Genomic DNA, 19,566 nt, shown 5'->3' with positions numbered 1-19,566 from the left:
TTGCCAAGCTTTGAAAATATAACTTTATGATGAGAACATACGAAATGAATTCTAAAATTTAGCATATGTGTCTTAGAGGTAGATTATTTTGGATTTCTGAGAACAAGTACCAAGTGTCTTAAGCACATGTTTCAGTGAAATGGTATTGGCATGAGAAATTTTATTCTGAATCTTTTTATTTCCTTTACAGAAATTCCATGGAATTATAGTTGGTACTACTGTGCAATGTCTCTATTTGAAAGGCAAGATGGAGGTAGGTAAACTCAGTAAATATTTACTCAGTAAATAAGTAAGTATGTATGTCATTTTTATTGCTTCTAAAAAGTAAGTTGGTATGCGTGTGCACCCATGTACATATGACAGATAAACAGACTGGCCACCATATCAAACCACCAATCAATGAAACCTCCAATTTACCAAACAACTGAACAAGAAAGGAAATATACCTTGCAAAAGTAAATACTTTGTACTTACAAGTATAAGCTCCACTGTTTTGTTATCTGAGAATTCTAATTTGAGTAGTTCTAATCTTATCTTTTGTTCTTTTATTTCTACTTTTATTTTGTACTTTTATTTGGAGGTTCACCAGAAAAGCTTGTGTTCCTTTTTCTCTCCCCATCCTTCACAACTGCCTCATGCTAAAAAGAAGTGGTCAGTGTGAAAAAAGGTTGCTGAAACAGATAAGGTCATCCTTTGCAGCCTCTCTGTGGACAGAGCAAATAGGTCTGGCTATGGTGTGAGGGAGGATTTCCATACCACTTCCATGTTCTCCTTTGGTGAGTCCAAGTACTAAAGGGAGCTGAGGTAATCACACCCAAGCCTGACATGAGGAAAAAAAATTTTCTGACATAAAATTTTCAAAAAGGAAGCCAGAATGTAGTTCTATATTTAGAACTGCCTGACATGAAAAATTTTTTTTTCTGACATAAAATGTTGAAAAAGCAAGCCAGAATGTATTTCTATATTTAGGCTTCCTTTTGAGGAACGAAAAAAGTGCAGAGAATGAAATTAGGTCACTGACTTCAGGCCACACTAAACCTTTTTTACTTTCTGTCATTGTGCAGTTGTCCGATTCCTGGAAAGAACTTATTTCAAGGGCATGAGCCCTAGTTCCAGAAAGAAGAGTTCCATCCCAAGGGCATAGGCTTTAGTTCCAGGAAGAGGAAGTTAGGGAACTCTCAACTGAGGGAAAAACCAGGGAGCCCTTTACTACTCTCAGAACTGCTAAAGGAAAGAAGGCTGAGGAAAACAAAATAATGGACCAGTTTCTCCTACATCTTCTTATGAACAGAAAATATAGAGAGCAGAATACTTTAGGGAGTAGTAAGTTCAAAGCAAATGAGGAATGTGGCAATCATCAATAAAGACTGATTTACTTATTCAACAAATACTCATTGCTCATCAAATGAATGCCAGCCACCGGGCTACATGCTGGCAATACAATGGCAACAAAACCAGACAGAATCCCTGCTTTCATGAAGATTATGTTTTAATGAAGGACAGCCTTGAATTAAGTCATAGCATGTTAAATAATAGCACAGGGAAATATAAAATTACAGCTACAATAAGTGCTATGAAGTAAAGATCGTTTGGGAGACATAGTGGTTCAAGAATGGATTCCGGAGCCATACTGTTTAGGTTTGAATCCTAGTTCTACCACTTACTCTGTTATCTTGAGAAAATCTCTTAATTTCTCTATGCTACAGCTTCTCATCTACGAAATCAGGCTATATGTAGTAGTGCTACCTCGTAAGTATGTTGTGAGGATTAAGTGAAGTAGTATTTGTAAAGAACTTAGGACACTATCTGGCATATGGTAAACACTAGGTAAATGTTTGTGTAAAAAAATACAGGAACTTTGATGGTTTTGTTGTTGTTCAAGAAGATAATTTAGAACTTGAATATTTATAAATATGGGTTATTTCAAACATCCAAAGTTTTACTAGTGACAAATAATTGAAATCAGTTTCCCTGGCCTAAATCCCTTGAAGTAAGCTAGGCCTATCTACTATAGTAGAGTTACTGCTTGTGCTGTTTTGAGCAGTGAGCAACTAGTACTGATCCATCTAGGATGTCCTTTTAGCTTGAGTTAATAATGGTGGCAAACCCAGTAATTTGGCCTCTGCCCTTTTCTAGGCTATCAGCCTCTTCTGATTAGAAAACTTATAGTACCTAGAGTGAATATTGACTGGTTCTAGCATCTTGCTTATCTACCCTCTCCTTTCTATTTTTTCTACCGCTTTCTTAGTTCAGGCTCTCATCATTTTGAAGTGTTGACTATTATGGCAATATTTTAAGTCATTTTATGAATGCAATCTGTTCTTCTGTAAATTAATCATATTAATTTTCTGAAATTCCAGCTCTATTGGTTTTTTTGGTTTTGTTTTTTTTTTTTTTTTGCCTGCTCAAAATCTTTCTGGGATTGCTTTTCAGGTAAGGTCATCAACCTAACATTAAAGACCTGATTTTACAGTCCTTTCTCCTGCTTTCTTCAGACTCTTCCTACCTCTGTACTATCATACAACCTGTCTGGCTTCAGTACCAAACTTTTCATTAGGTTCTTCTTCCTGCCTAGATACCTGTCTCCTACCTTTATATTGAACCTATATTCATCTTTCAGGTTTAGTGCAAGTTTTTCTCCATGAAGCTTCTTTCACCAGTTCCAGCCACCAGCCTCCCCTGCCCCCATCCTCCACATCATCTTTCCTTCTTGAATTCTTACAGTGTTTTCTGCAGTTTTTAAAAATAATAGCTTTATTGAGATATAACTTATATGCCATCAAATTACCTTTTTAAAGCATAAAATTTAGTGACTTTTTAAAATGTTTTTTATTTATTTTTGAGAGAGAGCATGAGCGGGGGAGGGGCAGAGAGAGGGAGGCAGAGAATCCAAAGCAGGATCCAGGCTCCACACTGGATCAGTGCAAAGAGCCCCAACGTGGGGCTCTAACTCATAAACTGTGATATCACGACCTGAGCAGAATTCAGATGCTCAACCAACTGAACCACCCAGGCACCCCCAGTTTAGTGATTTTTTAATATATTCATAGAATTGTGCCACCATTACCATAAATTAATTTTAGAACATTTTCATGTCAAAAAGATACCCCATACGCATTAGCATTCATTCCCAATTCCTGCCTTCCCCAGCCCCTACCAACCACTAATTTACTTTCTATCTCTATTGATTTGCCTATACTGGACATGACATAAATAGAATTATATAATGCCTGGCCTTTTGTGAATGGCTTCTTTTGCTTAATATTTTCAAGGTTCATGTTGTAGCATATATCAGTACTACCTTCCTTTGTAAGACTGAATACCATTCCAATGTATGTATATACCACAATTCATTCATCAGTTGATGATAGACGTTTGGGTTGTTTTCATTTGGGGGCTATCATGAACAATACTGCTATAACCATTCACGTATAAGCTTTTGTGTGACCCAAGCTTTCTCTTGGGTCTCTCCAATTCATTTTAAGTCTTATTTACATCCTATCTTGAATTGATGCTTTACTGTTTGGGATATATATTGTGTGGTTCTACTAAATTGTCTGCCTAGAACAGTGCTTACAGAGTTTCCTCTGTCCTGGAAAGTATATATGTATATGTTTACACATAAATACTCTGCCAAGGATATACACCAATCTGTTAATGGTGGTTTCTTTGGGGAAAGGGAAAAAAAGGGAAAGGAAACTTATTTTTTCTCTTTATATTTCTGATTTTAGACTTTTTATGGTTAAAATACATTTATGGGTTACTTTGTATTATTTGAAAAATCATTAAAGAAAAAAGTGTAATCACAAAGGGAAGTCAGAGAAGTTAAAAGGACAGAAAAAAATGGGAAAAACAGGAGGAGGGGGATAGATACTGTGGCATTTAGAGCAGATACTGTGGCATTTAGAGCTTTAGTAATAGAATCATATACAATACCACATTTAAACAAATACAAAAAGTAGACATCTATGATGCATCACTCTGAACATAGTACAAACTATTGAATTGTACATTTTATTTTGGATAGGTGAATTGTGTGTATAGCTCAATAAAATTATTTAGAATGAAACAGACATCTAAAGTTTTTAGAGTTAGTTTGTAGAATTATGTTTCTTTAGAAAATTTAAAGCAACAATTGAACTAATTTTTAGGAACTTTCCCTGACCTCAGGAACAGGAGCAGCCAGATAAATACATGATGCCCAACTAAACTTGAATTTTAGTAAAAACTGAAACAAATTTTAGAATAAGTATGTCCCATATAGTATTTGGGACATATTTTGTTTTTGTATTTTTATTTGCTAAATCTGGCAACCCTAGACAAAGAAGATTAATTTTGAATCTCTTAGAGTGAACTTGCTTCTTTAGCGTTACCAGGATTTACAATTAGATCCAGCTTTGTGTGAATGGCCTTTTGTTTCTAACTAATGGCCTTTATTATAAGTTTCCCAATCTCTCATCTCCTATCCCAGGAAGATTTTATGATTAGGAAGCCATGAAAATGATATCTAGCAGTTCAATCAAACATGATTGATTTTACCTTTAATAAATTGATTTATTGATAAATTGATTTATTGATAAAAAAAAAATCATGCTCAACTTTGCAAATGATGTCAGAGGGGCAAAGTACCATTCCCAACTTCCATCTGCCTAGAGTAATATCTTCCTTGAAAGGAAAGGGAAGAAACCAAAGGTCTACAAGAGGAATAGTGGGTAGGGCCTTTAGTTTTGATCATATCCTGAATTGTAGCAGCTGACCAATGTTCTGTGTTAATAAATTAGGACTTGGTGGGGTGTTTTGTTTTGTTTTTGCTTTTATTACTATTTTGATTTTTCTATTTGTTTTATTACTATTTCATTTTCTTTTATCACTATTTGATTGTCCTTTGAGCAATTCTAGCCTTATTTCTGCTCAAGTCAGACCCAAGAATTAGTGAAGCTATGGAGGAGACGGGAAGAGGCAGAGGTACCAGAAGAGGTATAGTAGCTCAAGAACTGGACTTTTCATGACATTCAGGACTTTAGTGAGCTTCCTCTCCAGGTTGTTTTTTGTTTTTTTTTTTTAATTGAAGAAAATGTGATTTTATTATCAAACTTTCAAAAGAATTCCAAGTATATTACAAAGAACATCCATATTCACCTCACCCAGATTCCTAATTGCTATTATCTTATCACATTTGCTCCATCCGTGTATGTATGTGTGTATACTACATATATTTATATATAATAATCAGTTGTTTTGTGAGCCTTTTGAGAATAAGTTGCATCCACGATACCCCACCATCCCTAAATACTTCAGTGTATATTTCTCCACATTGAGGATACTTTGCTGCTTTAACTACCATATAATCCTCCAAGTTAGGAAATCAGCATTAATATAACATCATCATTCAACCTCCACTTAAATTTCACCAACTTCCCTAATAGTCTTTTCTTCCTTTTTGACATACTGCACCTTCCAGGAACACATGCTCCTGTTGGCTCTTCAGCTTCCTCCAGTCTGAAACTGTTCTCCCTTTTCCCCTGCCTTTTCAGGTCCTCAACAGTTTTACCTCTTTTTTTTTTTTAAACTTCATTTCTTTCTTTTCTTTTCTTTCCTTTTCTTTCTTTTTTCTCATTTGAGTATAGTTGACACACAATGTTACATTAGCATCAGGTGTACAACATAGTGATTCGACAGGTTTGTACATCATGCTCTCTTTACCACAAGTGTAGCTTGCGTCTGTCCCAATATGTGGATACATTGGTACATCACTCGTACAATATAATTGACTATATTCCTGATGCTGTGCCACTTATTCAGGAAATGCGGGCTTCCTGTTATGGGATGTATGAGTCTCCAGGTTCTTTTTGACACTGCACTCTACCCACCCTCTTCAGCCATGCTGAATATCCTTCTGTTTGCTGACCTTAGCCTAGAAAGATCAACAAAGAATTAGCTGAGGTTTCTCTTCCAGCCCAGCTGTTCTGTGATTACGTAGATACTCCCACAAGGAGGAGGTGATTATCCTCCATTGGAGGGGTTTAGACAGAAATCTGACCACAATTTAATAAAACATGTTTTCAAATATCAATTCACTTGTGTCCTTTTTCATTCAATGAATCTTCATTAATCCAAGGCCTAATGCTGAACTAAGTAGTGGAATACAGAGATTTAAAGACAAAATTAAAGGAAATATATGATCTGCACCTTTAAGTAGCTCTTTGCTTAGTGGGAGAAGATGGTATTATAAATAAATATGAACCTGAAACATAATGAAGTAGTGATGAGAAAACAAATGAGCTACTGCTTATTCTGCAGGACTACAGACCCCAGCCTTGCTTATGGTGACTCTCTGCTACGTCATTTAGCTAATCTATGTACCATTCCTCAGATGGGAATATCATCTGTTGGCTAAACTCCAGATATCTAAGAGATGCAGTCTGGAGAGAGGAAGTATAAAAATTTTTGTGTGTAGCCAAGACTGGAAGTCATATGGTTAGCTAAATTTACTGGTAGCTATATAATGTTTCAAATTATGCTATTTGACTACAGTAGGATAAATTGTGATCATTTGAAATCTAAGAAATACGAGTTTTCCTAAAGTAAACTGACTCCAACTAATCTGACCAGAAATTACAGAAATTGGCCAATTATCCTTCACCTGGCAGCTATCCTTACTTCTTTTTTAGAGATGGGAAAATTTCAGCTACGTACATTAGGTTACTTGGGTGAAATCACCTAGGCCTATTGATCTAGAATGACAATAAGGGGTCATTGCTGAGCTTCTCCCACTAGCACTTGGGCTTAAATGATTTAGGAGTCTGGCAGTGTAAGGAGAGAGCACGTAACTAATCTATGAGACTTGTACTCCTAAAGATCATCTCACTGTTCCTTTTAGCTGGAAAATTCCATTTGTGATTGAGTTCTCACTGTGAGCAAGGAGATATTTGCTGAGATCATCCTAAACCTGTTTGCCACCTGGCCAACTGGCCTTCCTTTCTTTTTCTCCCTTCCTCCTTTTTCCTCCGGGTTACTTTCTTTTCAGTGTGCCTCTTTCTCTAGTTGTCTCTTATAGAGCTCATTTTCCTTTTTAGTTTCTGCCACTTCCTTGTCTGGGCTAATCTGTAATCTTCTGTAGCTTTAACCACCTAAAACCTGAGATTGGATTACATCAAGATTGCATAAGAGCTAAGTTTATCACCCTGGCATTTGAATCAAAACATTAAGATGGAGGCTGCTTCTATTTTGACACTTCTCTTCTACTACCATCCCACCAAAGGACTGAGTAGAGTTCCCCTCACTGGACTGTGGCTTTCTCTACTGGCTAGATTAGCTTTGTACATCCACAGGAGATAGCTGAAAGTTCAAAATCCATTAGGCACAGACAACTGTATCAGTGATGGTTATGGAATCTCCTTGACATAGCATAAGATAAAGGACAAAAAAATATCATTTAATGAGCACTTTTGATGTGTCAGAAATTATATAGGCACTTTATAGTTTCCCTCTCATTTAACCCTCACATTAGCGTTTTAGGTAAGATTTTATTACCCCATTTTACATATGAGGAAACTAAAACCCAGAAGTAGAAAGTGACTTGCCCTAAGTCACTTAACAGTTTAGTCACAAAGCCCAGTCTAGAATAGCCAAATTTTTCTAAGCATTTTTATATATCAAGAATTGTTCTAAGACAATGCTTTGTATTCCTTATTAATCCTCACAGTAACCTTATGAGTAGGTATTATTATCATTTCTATTTTACAGACTAAAAAAATGAGTCTCAGAAAGGTTAAGTAACTTCCTCAAGGCTACATAGCTGGTAAGTGGAGGATTGAGATTTGAACCCTGGCAGCCTCAGTTGCTCATGTCATTGGAGGCTGCCATAGTTTTAAACTCTAGGTCCACTGCACATTTTATAATACCAAGTGGCCTGGCTTCACCAGTATTCTGGCCCTTTCAGTTCAATTATTTTACCACCCACAGTCCAGCTCTCATCTCAGCACATGTCCTTTTGAAACTAGGCCTTCAATCCACAGACTGTAAACTAACCCTTTAGTTACCAAAGATAGACACATTTTCCAGTTACCAGAGGTCCGGCTAGGTGTTTGTCTCCTTGAATTCCATAGCCAGAACCTCTTTAATGAGACTGTCTCTTAGACTTTCCTTGTCTAAGCTAATTTCCGGTCTTCTGTAGTTCTAACCTCTCATCCATAATTCACATTTTGTCACTCTTGTTTCAGCCAAACAGAAATGAACTTTGACTTAACAAGTAACGGGGAAAACACTTAGTCATCCCCGTCTTTTCTCAATGGTATTCACAAGCCCTAGAGAATCTTGAATTAATCTTTTATTAATCAGTCTGATAACTGTCTTCCTGCCTTTATTATCTCAAAGATGACTTTCTTTCCTTCAGCTTGTCTTCTGTCTCTCAGACTTTGAATTTCTTCTCCTAGATGGTTGTGCCAACTGATGTTTTAAACCACTTTTCTCATCATTCCTGCTTTTCCTTTTTTAGTGGTGTCTTATGAAATCTGACTTTCTAGCCCTCAATTCCTCTTCCTTTCCTGATGGAAATCCTCCTTTCTTTTCTTCTTTCTCTTATTTCATGGAAGATCCGGTATCAATGAGCCAGAACTATGTAAAGGTTAATCCTGCCCCCAATATGGAGTTTCAATCTGTCTCCACCAGCTCAGGCTCTGAACTTTGGGATCTACCTCTTTTACTCAACTCTTTTTTCGCTTTTTAAGTTTATTTATTTTGAGAGAGAGCATGCATGCATGCATGTACGCACGTGTGAGTGAGTGGGGGAGAGGTAGAGAGAGAGGGAGAGAGGAAATCTCAAGCAGGGTCCATGCTATTAGCATGCAGCCTAAAGTGGGGTTCAAAGTCCTAAAGCGTGAGATCATGACTTGAGCTGAAATCAAGAGTTGGATCCTTAACCGACTGAGCCACCTAGGTGCCCCTGCTTTACTTTACTCTCAAACTCAAAGAGGGAGGTATGTATTAAATTTCTGTGCAGAGCCTGGACTCCATGTATCTCTTAGGGTTTGGTGGGCTTAGAGAAAATAGCTTACTGCAGCCAGATGAGTTGCTGGAAAAACCTGTTAGACCTTTAGTAAGTTAAAAATAATTAGTAATATCTAGGATTAAATTTAATAAGAAATACAAAATTCAATAAGAAAATATTAGAATAGAACTTTATCAAGAGTTATAAAATATTTTTTAAACATTTCTTTTTTTTAACATTTATTTATTCATTTTGAGGGAGAGAGAGAGGAAGAGGGAGAGGGAAAGAGAAAGAAAGAATCTCAACCAGGCTCCATACTGTCAGCACAGAGCCTGATGTGGGGCTCAGACCCACAAACCACAAGATCATGACCAGAGCCGAAGTCAGACGCTTAACTGACTGAGCCACCCAGGTGCCCCAAGACTTATAAAATATATTTTAATAAACAGAGAGACTGTGCTGGGTCTTTTGGATATGATTAGAAGGGCACATGGCATGGGAGAGAGTGATTTTACTTATCACTGCCTGAGCTGATTGTGAACACAGTAGAAGATTAGCCTACTCAGGGATTGGATAACCTCAACACTAGTAGAAACACCAATGCTGTCCTGGTACTCTGCCCTAATCGGGCAGTTATCTGGGCCACTGAAAATGTCCCTGCACAAATAGTATAGGCCAACCAGCAGCTCTAAATCCTATATGCAGCTAAATTACCTAAGCCATACATGTTCTACTTTTTTGGATAACCTAAGCTACAATGGTTAGCTGAAAGTCTTATATCACAAAGTTGTAAATAAGCCACTAACTAGCCAAAACAAGGCACAGCAAAAGGTCCTATCAGTTCCGTTTCAACTTCCCCCATCTTTATTCACATAATCCTTGTAATCATTGGAATGAAATAATGAGAAAGAATTGCACTAGTTGAGTAGAACATACTACAAGGTGCATAGAAAGATGGTAAACCTAGCCCAGGGAAGACTCATATGCATTGCTAGCAAGGTAACTATACAGGTATGATCACAATGCATAGAAGAGCGGGTTCCCAGGGGTACACCAACAACTCTCTTCCTCACAGGGATATATAGTGTGTCACTGAGTGGGGGACTAATAGTGCAAAAATGTCAATTCATCCCAGTTAATCTGTATAATCTCTCATATCCTAGGGCAAAAGCAGCTAAACATCCCAGTTTCACCTTTCCCATAATTTATATAAATCCCTGAACTTCCTCATAAATCTGTATTTTTGCACTGCCCAATGTGCAGACTTTGTCCCCTTAGGTATTTTCTATAAGAAATTTTATTCATGTGGGCGCCTGGTGGCTCAGTTGGTTGGGTGTCGACTTCGGCTCAGGCATGATCTCATGGTTTGTGGGTTCAAGCCCCACGTTGGGCTCTGTGCTGACAGCTCAGAGCCTGGAGCCTGCTTTGGATTCTATGTCTCCCTCTTTCTCTGCCTCTCCCCCAACTCACACTCTCTGTCTCACTCTCTGTCTCTCTGTCTCTCTCTCTCTGTCTCTCTCTCAGAAAAATAAACATTAAAAAATTTTTTAAAATTTTATTCATGTTATGACTTCATGTTGTTTGGTAATTTCTGCTGATGACTAAAGGAGGAACAGAGGAAATTACATGAAGAACCATAAGAGTCCTTGTCTTATCATTGGCTGTCTCCTCAGCTATTTTTCAAAAGTCTGTTCTAAACAACAGGTATTGGTGAGGATATGGAGAAAAGGAATCCTTGTGCACTGTTGGTAGGAATGTAATCCATTGCAGTCACTCTGGAAAACAGTATGGAAAACTTTTCCTCAAAGTTAAAAATAGAGCTACCCTACAATCCAGCAATTCCACTATTGAGTACCCAAAGAATACAAAAATATTAATCCAAAGGGATACATGTACCCCTGTATTTATAGCATTATCTACAATATCCAAAAATATGGAAGCAGCCCAAGTGTCCATCAGTTGGTGAATGGATAAGAAAGATGCAATACACACACACACACACACACACACACACACACACACACACACAGGAATATTAATCAGCTATAAAAAAAAAGAATGAAATCTTGTCATTTGCAACAACATGGATGGAGCTAGAGATGCTAAGTGAAATAAGGCAGTCAGAGATAGGCAAGTACCATATGACTTCACTTATATGTGGAATTTAAGAAACAAAGGAGCAAAGGGAAAAAGAGAGAGACCCCAGGCAACAGACTCTTAACTATAGAGAACAAACTGATGGTTACCAGAGGGGAAGTGATTAGAGGGATGGGTTAAATAGATGATGGGATTCAGGAGTGCACTTATGAAGAGTAGGGGGTGATGTATGGAAGTGCCGAATCAGCATATTGTATACCTGAAACTAATATAACACTGTATGTTAACTAACGGGAATTAAAATAAAAACTTAAAAAAAAAAGTCTATGATCTTAGCCTCCTGAGAAATAGCAGTGTCGTTTCCCAGACCTGACTGTTTTTCACATGGGGGTAGCTCTGCCACATCTGATAGCCCACTTTCATTCATCCCCAGAATTCTGGTGAATACAATTTTCTGTCTTTGTCTCTAATCAAAACTCCAGTTTTGAGGGACCTGGACAAAATTATTCTGAAGTTTATCCAGAAGAGAAAATAGACAAGAATAGCCAAGAAGACTTTAAAAAAGAAGACCTGTGGAGAACCTGGGTGGCTCAGTCAGTTAAGCATCTGGCTTCAGCTCAGGTCATGATCTCATGGTTCATGAGTTCGAACCCTGCATTAGGCTCTCTGCTGTCAGTGCAGAGCCCACTTCAGATCCTCTGTCTCCCTCTCTCTCTGCCCCTCTCCGGCTCTCTCTCTCTCAAAAATAAACAAACATTTAAAAAGTAAAAATAGAAGACTTACTATCCTGCATTAAAAGTTATATAATTTAGGGGCGCCTGGGTGGCGCAGTCGGTTAAGCGTCCGACTTCAGCCAGGTCACGATCTCGCGGTCCGTGAGTTCGAGCCCCGCATCAGGCTCTGGGCTGATGGCTCGGAGCCTGGAGCCTGTTTCCGATTCTGTCTCCCTCTCTCTCTGCCCCTCCCCCGTTCATGCTCTGTCTCTCTCTGTCCCCAAAAAAATAAATAAACGTTGGGAAAAAAAAAGTTATATAATTTAAAAGATGGGTAGAACAGTAGAACATGATAGAAAACCTGGAATCACATTCAATATGTTAGAATGTAGTACATTGTAAAAATGGCTTATTTATTTATTTATTTATTTATTTATTTATTTATTTATTTATGGAATGCTTATTTTTGAAGGAGAGAGAGAGTGTGTGAGCAGGGGAGGAGCAGAGAGAAAGGGAGACATAGAATCCAAAGTGGGCTCCAGGCTCTGAGCTGTCAGCACAGAGCCTGTCTGGCATGGGGCTCACACACCCAGGAGATCATGACCTGAGCTGAAGTCAGTCACTTAACTGACTGAGCCACCCAGGTACTCCCCTAAAAGTGGCATTTAAAACCAGAGTAGGAGAAAATATTTGCAAATTGTATATGTAATAAGTGACTTCTATGCAGAATATGTAAAGAACTTTTATAACTCAGTTAAGAGTTATTAAAGACAACCCAGTTTAAAAATGGGCAAAGAATCTGAACAGACATTTCTCCAAAGAAAATATATAAATGTTCAGTAAGCACATGAAAACATACTCAACTTCATCATTAGTCTAGGGAAATGAAAATCAAAAGCACAATGAGGAGTGCCTGTATGGCTCAGTTGGTTGAGCGTTCGACTCTTGATTTCAGCTCAGGTCATGATCCCAGGGTGGCTGAGTGTGGAGCCTGCTTAAGATTCTCCCTATCCCTCTCTCTCTGCCCCTCCCCTGCTCATGCTCTCTCTCTCTCTGTGTCTAAAATAAAATAAAATAAACCACAGTGAGATATTACTTCATGTCCATTCAGATAGTTAAAAAAAAAAAAGTCAATAACAAGCATTGGTGAGGATGTGGAGAAATTATAACTTTCCTATGTTGTGAGTGGGAATGTAAAATAGTGCAGCTACTGTGAAAAACCATTTTGCAGTTCCTCAAAAAGTTAAACATAGAGTTACCATATGACTCAGAAATTGTACTCCCATGTATATATCCAAAAGACATGAAAACGTCCACACAAAAACTTGTACACAAATAAATGTTCATAACAGCTTTATTCATAATAGCCAAAAGATGGAAAAAACCCAGATATTTATGATGGATAAATAAATGCAGCATGTCCATAGAATAGAATATTATTCAGTCATGAAAAAGAATGAGATAGTAATACATGCTGTAATGTGAATGAACTTTGAAAATATTATGCTGAATGAAAGAAACCAGTCACAGTAGACCACATATTATTCTCTTTATATGAAATATCCAGAATAGGAAAATCCCTAGAGACAGAAAGTAGATTAGTGTTTGCCAGGGACTGGGGAAATGAAGGACTTAGAAGTATGGGTTTGGGGGGCCTTTTGGGGGTGATGAAAATGTTCTGGAATTAGTGGTGATGATTGCATAGCCTCATCAATATACTAAAAACCACTGTATTGTACAATTTAAGGTGGTGAATTTTATGTGAGTTATATCTCCAAAAAAAAAAAAATTTAATAGTTGCAGTGTTAAGTTTCTAGGACCTGGAGCCAGAGACTTCTATTAAAGGATGAGGTGAGTGAATTCAAGGTCAGGTAGGAGTCTCTAGCCTAGAGGAAGAATCTTTGAGAACCAAAGAAGGAAATTTCTTTGTAATTCTGGAAGCCATGAGTCAAAGACATTAGAGGGCTGGAAGAAAATAGATACTCAGTATAATTCGGAAGCAGATGGTTGCTAGAACCCGCTCTCTGAGGAGACAAATTCTGTGGAAACAGTCTGGGAATTTCTAGGAGCACTAAGTGTAGAAAGCTTAGCAGCAGTGTCACCTCTTCAGGCCAAATTCTGGGTTGTTTGGTATATATACCATTCAAGCTCAAGAAAATTGGGAAACACTCATACCATATTCATTTAAATAATTAAGATATTTTCTCCTCTAGAAACACTTCCATATCCTACTTTCCTTGACTTTCTTCTCTTCTGTGCACTGCAACACCCTATTCTTAACCTATATCACTGCTTTTACATTAGATTGAATTTTTTTTAATGTTTGTCTTCCCCCTTTAGGAATAGGAATCCCAGTATGATCAGGAATAATGTAACCCTAGGACCTAGCATGAAGCCTGACACCTGGCAAGAACTTAGTAAATGCTTATTGAACTAATGCAGAATTGAAGAGACTATAGGAATGTTTCACTCAGGACAAAAAATATCTATTAATAAAATCTATCTGAAGAGTTTTCATAACAATAATGGGCTCACAATTTGAAATAGTGCGTAACACCTCTGTATGTTGATATGATGATTTTGGCATGTGTTGTAGTTATCAGTCTCACTCCCACTAAACTTCAGGTCCCTTAAAAGTCAGGGACCATGTCTTACTCATCTTTTTATCCCCTCACAGCTTCAGACACACTGGCCTGTGTGCAATAGATGCTCATTAATAATTTATGGATTTAAATTTCATTAGCAAGTTTAGGTAAAACTGCCTTGGGAAGAACTTCAGATACCTTAAAATAAGGTGCTGGAACTGACTGATAAGAGAGGGCTGAGTTTCTGTCTTTAGCAGTGATGTTGGTACAGGCCATCCTATTGTCTGTGGAGACAAAATCTAGAATTACTAGAGGCACTCATGGTGGAAAAGTCCTCAAAAGTTTGTTGTCATTTTGCCTCCAGAAAACTTTAACACTTAAGGATTTTTATTTTTATTGTATTTCTTGATTCTTCAAATAGAAAGAAAATCCCATTGAATTTTTTTAATGTGTATTTATTTTTGATGGGGCGGGGAGCAGAGAGGGACAGAGGATCTGAAGCAGGCTCTGCCCTGACAACAGTGAACCTGATGCAGGGCTCAAACTTATGAACTTGAGACCATGCCCTGAGCCAAAGTCAGACACTCAACTGACTGAGCCACCCAGACACCCCAGGAAAATTCCATTTGTAGACATAATCCTCAGTGAGAAAGTGTGAAGATTTAGTGAAGTCTTCACTGGTGGTCAGCATCCCAGGCTGATCTTTAGAGGGCTATCCTTATCATTTCTCTCTTCTCTTTCAGAACAAGAGAGATCTCTGCAAGCCAACAACAGAGAATTCAATACTAGGTTTGGATATCCTGTGAGTATCGGGCCTCCAGTTACTTCAGAAGGGGGCTGGTATTCTCTAATATTCCACTTTGTGAGTGGGGCATGAATTCATTGTAGATGTAGATCCTACAGCATAGATTCTACTTTCAAACTCCTATACAACAAGGGCTGGTACAGTGAGGTCTTAGAGCAACCAAAATTAGTTCTAATGACCCAGGCTCAGGAGAGAATAGATCTCAGATTTGGGGTTTCATATGTCACTTCTAGCAAAGAGATGCTATAGTTGCTTCTTACACAAATGAAACCATAGTTCAACTTTATTTTCCACTTACCCATCTATCTATGACAATACATATAGATCTACCCAATACATTTAATAGTGGCATGGTTTTCCACTCTTATCAATATACCTTAATTTGCTTAACCAGTCTCCTATTGATGAACATTAAAAATGTTTCCATTCAGGGGCGCCTGGGTGGCTCAGTTAGGTATCTGTCTTCAGCTCAGGTCATGATCTCATGGTTCATGAGTTCAAGCCCTCCATCAGGCTCTGTGCTGACAGCTTAGAGCCAGAAGCCAGCTTCACATTGTGTGTGTGTCTCTCTCTCTGTCTCTCTCTCAAAAATAAATAAACCTTAAAATAAAATGTTTCCATTCATAGCCAGGTGCCCCCTCCAAAAAAACAAAAAATAGTCTCCAGTGTTTTGCTATGATAAATGGCAAACCATTTATCTGAATGAACACCATTATACGTATATTTTGGCACATTTATATGAATATATCTTACGAGAATTTCCTAGAAGTGAGTTGGCTGGACCAAAAGAAAACACAGTAAAAATTGTGATGCACAATGTCAGACTTCTCTCTGAAAAGATTATATCCATTTATATTTCTACCTACAGTAGAGACTGCTTGTTTTTCCATATTCCTGCCCAACTAGGTATTATCAATCTTTTTCATCTTTGCCAGGCTCTTGAATGAAAAAACATTTTGTTCTCTATCTTTCCTTAATTTCGAGTGAGTTCAATAATCTTTTCATGTTAATTAACCTTTTTTATTTCTTTTTATGGAAACTACCTGTTAATGACCTTTGCCCATTTTTTATTGGACTGTTCATTTTTCACTTATTTATTTATGAATAGCTCATAAAAGTTATGTATTTAAAATTCATACACCAGCACCTATCCTTGCCCACATCTGCCCCCTATAGGGAATCACTTTTATTACTTTCTTAGGAATTCAGTGCTTTGTGTAAATAAAGCAAATCCACTTTCTTACACTATTTTTTTTAACGTTTATTTATTTTTGAGAGAGAAAGAGCATGAGCAGGAAAGGGGCAGGGAGAGAGAGAGAGTCACAGAATCTGAAGCAGGCTCCAGGCTTTGAGCTGTCAGCACAGAGCCCGATGCAGGGCTCAAACTCACAAACCACGAGATCATGACCTGAGCCGAAGTTGGTCAGTTAACCAACTGAGCCACCCAGGTGCCCCTTTCTTACACTATTCTGAACCCTAAGTTGTCAAGATGCTTTCATAATAGCTTTTTCTTTTTTTTCTTTTTTCACCTGCGTAGTATTTCCTATGCAGATTTAGCATAGTTTAGGTTACCAGTTTCTTACAAATTGACATTTGGATTGTTTCTAGATATTTACAGTTATATAAGCAATGTTTTTAGTTTATGATTTCTGAGTTAGGTTCTGGATAATAACAGTGTTCAGAGTATGGCCATGGAAGCAGATTTCCCACCTTTCTACCTTCTAGGCATGTATAAGAGGCACTATAGAGCAGTGAAGCTAGGTTTTGGCATCAGACAGACCTGCTTTTGAGCACAGCTGTACTCCTTACTAACCTTGCATTTTTAGGCATGTTTTTTTTTTTTTTACCTTCTCTGATCTTGAATTCCCTCTATGAAAAGGGCCTGATAATGTTCACCTTACATGGTGGTTATGGGAGTTAGATATACTTGTGAATGTTAACTCTCTTTGTCCAAGAAACTATAGCCCCTTGAAGAAAGGATATAAGTCTCATTCATTTCTGCATCCACAGTTTGCATCGCAATATTTGGCACATAATGGCATTTGATACATATATGCTGAATTAATAAGCAGATCTGACCTATTCTTATATATTTAACAACCATTTCATTTCCACGGCCCATTGCTCATTTTTCTCCTATTTTTCTACTCTCTTCCATTCCTACTCCTTTTCCTCTCCTCAACCCTCAACTACTGATCCCCATTATGGCTTTGGCCTTATGTTATCTATTCCCCCATTTAGCCAACAGGCAGGTCTCACTGCCCAAATAGCCCAAACCAAAATCTACCACCTCTGTTATGCTTAAATTTTATCACATCTGACAAAAAACAAAACAAAACAAAACACTGAAGAAACTCATAGGTAAGCAGATGTTCTACATTCTTTAGATACCACTTCTGGCCTGGCATTTAAAAGTAGAGCAAAATACTCTAGTTACCAAGTTAGTAAAGAAGTACTGATATTTCTGTCTTGAGACAGAATCAGCAAGGCTTTTGTCTTTGTTTGCTAAACAAGTGCTACGAAGTGAGTACAAACCTAAATACATTAATCAGCTATAAAATCAAATGGAAAATCGGTAGTGAAGGCCAGCTGCTACAGCAAGGCAAAAGATCAAAAGATCTTTGGTTCCAAGTATCAGAACCATCTGGATTTAGACACTGAGAAAGTCCGAGTATTTCATGATCAAAGAAAACTTTTTCCATGTTAGAATAGTATATTCTCAGGGTTAGAAGGGCTGATAGCGATCATTTAATTAGAACTTCATTCAAGACAGACCTATGAGCTTCTCTGGGATAGATCTTTAATTTTTTTCAGCCTCCACTAGTAGAGCTCAGAATAGGGCTATAAAAAGAGCAAGCCTTGAGAAATCTATAGTGTTTGACTGATTATTAACTAGAAAATTATGGAGAAAACACCAAAGAAATCTTAGTTTCTAACTAAGATCTCTAAACTCCTAAGCTCTATGACAAACTTCTCTTCCCTAGGGAAATACATGGGTGAGTCTTGACTGAATAATGGATCTAGGCTTGCTGGTCAAGTTTTGACCTTAGGACTAAATGGTTTTAATTCTCCAAGAGAAGGCCTCTGGTGCTTTCCCAAGGCAGATTCCAGCAAGATTCTTCATACTTGAGCAATATCTGTACTTCACGACTGCATGTGGGTTTTCCTTTTGTTTTGGCCTTATAGATGGAGGAGGTAGGGAGAAGCCCTATCCTTAGGAAATTGTTTGGTCTCATTCTTTTGCTTTTCTTGAGCTATTATATTCAAGTTCTAACATCTTAAGTCACATGATTGAAGACACAAAGGTAGAAAGTAAGATGGTCCTGTCAACATCCTGAGATCAGGATTGAGAAGGGAGCAAGTTCTCATTTTCACACAGCAAAATCATATAAACCACAACTATTCAGACTCTCTCAGGACAAGTAAAAGGCAAGTGTCTTCCCATAGGGACCACTGTAGGAACCTCCAGTGGGCTAAGGTTGAAAGAGCAGTTTGCTTTTGGCATCTGACATCCTTCAGCATTGAAAGCAATATGTAAAAGCACACCAAACTGAGTTTGCCAGGCTTAGAAAAACTTCATTAGAGAGCTCTATACAAATGGCAGACTTGCTTTTTAGGGCTAAGGAGGACCAGAGAGTCACCCATAAGATGACACTAAAGGATCTCTGATTCTATGAAAGGAAGGCATTTGGATGTCTATGGGATTCAGGGGACAGCATAGTCCCAACTCGGCAACTAACTATGTGGTCTTGGGCAAATAACTTCACCTCAGTGCCTCAATTTCCTCATCCTCAAAAATGTGATCATGTAGTACTCTCCTCAGAGGGTTGTTATGAGGATTAAATAAACTGCTACACATAAAATGCTTAGAATAGTGCCTTGCATGTAGTAAATATTCAATAAATGTAAGTTTTATTGTTGATTTTATTATCATTATTAGCATCAATAAAGAAAGAATTCTGTGCCTCAGAATAATCCCATATTGATCAGCCTTGCCTTCTTTGCATTCTCTAGGTCTCAAAGAAAAGTAGGGGACAAACACTTCTTCCCCCCTTCCCACTCACCCCATGGTGGAGGAACTATGGCTTTTTCCTGTTTCAAGGAGTGGTTTTGGTCTTTTTTGTTAAGATTAGGAGGTGGAGTCTTTTGTTCCTCTAATTGCACTTGTTTTCTTTTACTTGCAGAACAATACCATCAAGACCTCAAGATATAATGTCTTTAACTTCTTGCCCCTAAACCTATTTGAACAATTCCAGAGACTTGCAAATGCATATTTCCTCATTTTGCTGTTCCTCCAGGTATTGACTTTGGGGGCCTTTTCCACAGAGCATTTTATCAGTATCTCTGGGGCCTGGTTGTGTAATCAGTTCTTCCCCT

General features: G+C 37.8%; 1 protein-coding gene across 1 annotated transcript in view; it reads left to right on the top strand.

The window, feature by feature from the left end:
• The window catches only part of LOC125150132 (phospholipid-transporting ATPase FetA-like), a 100,384-nt gene that overhangs the window by 27,423 nt on the left and 53,395 nt on the right, over positions 1-19,566 (top strand). The window contains exons 3-5 of the mRNA XM_047829532.1: positions 191-253; positions 15,128-15,186; positions 19,374-19,487. Of these exons, the coding sequence (XP_047685488.1) occupies positions 191-253; positions 15,128-15,186; positions 19,374-19,487 (236 nt within the window). The remainder of the gene's footprint in view (positions 1-190; positions 254-15,127; positions 15,187-19,373; positions 19,488-19,566) is intronic.

The sequence above is a fragment of the Prionailurus viverrinus genome, chromosome D4 (assembly GCF_022837055.1).
Source record: "Prionailurus viverrinus isolate Anna chromosome D4, UM_Priviv_1.0, whole genome shotgun sequence".
In the NCBI taxonomy this organism is placed as follows: Eukaryota; Metazoa; Chordata; class Mammalia; order Carnivora; family Felidae; genus Prionailurus; species Prionailurus viverrinus.
This window is presented reverse-complemented; position numbering and strand designations above follow the sequence as displayed.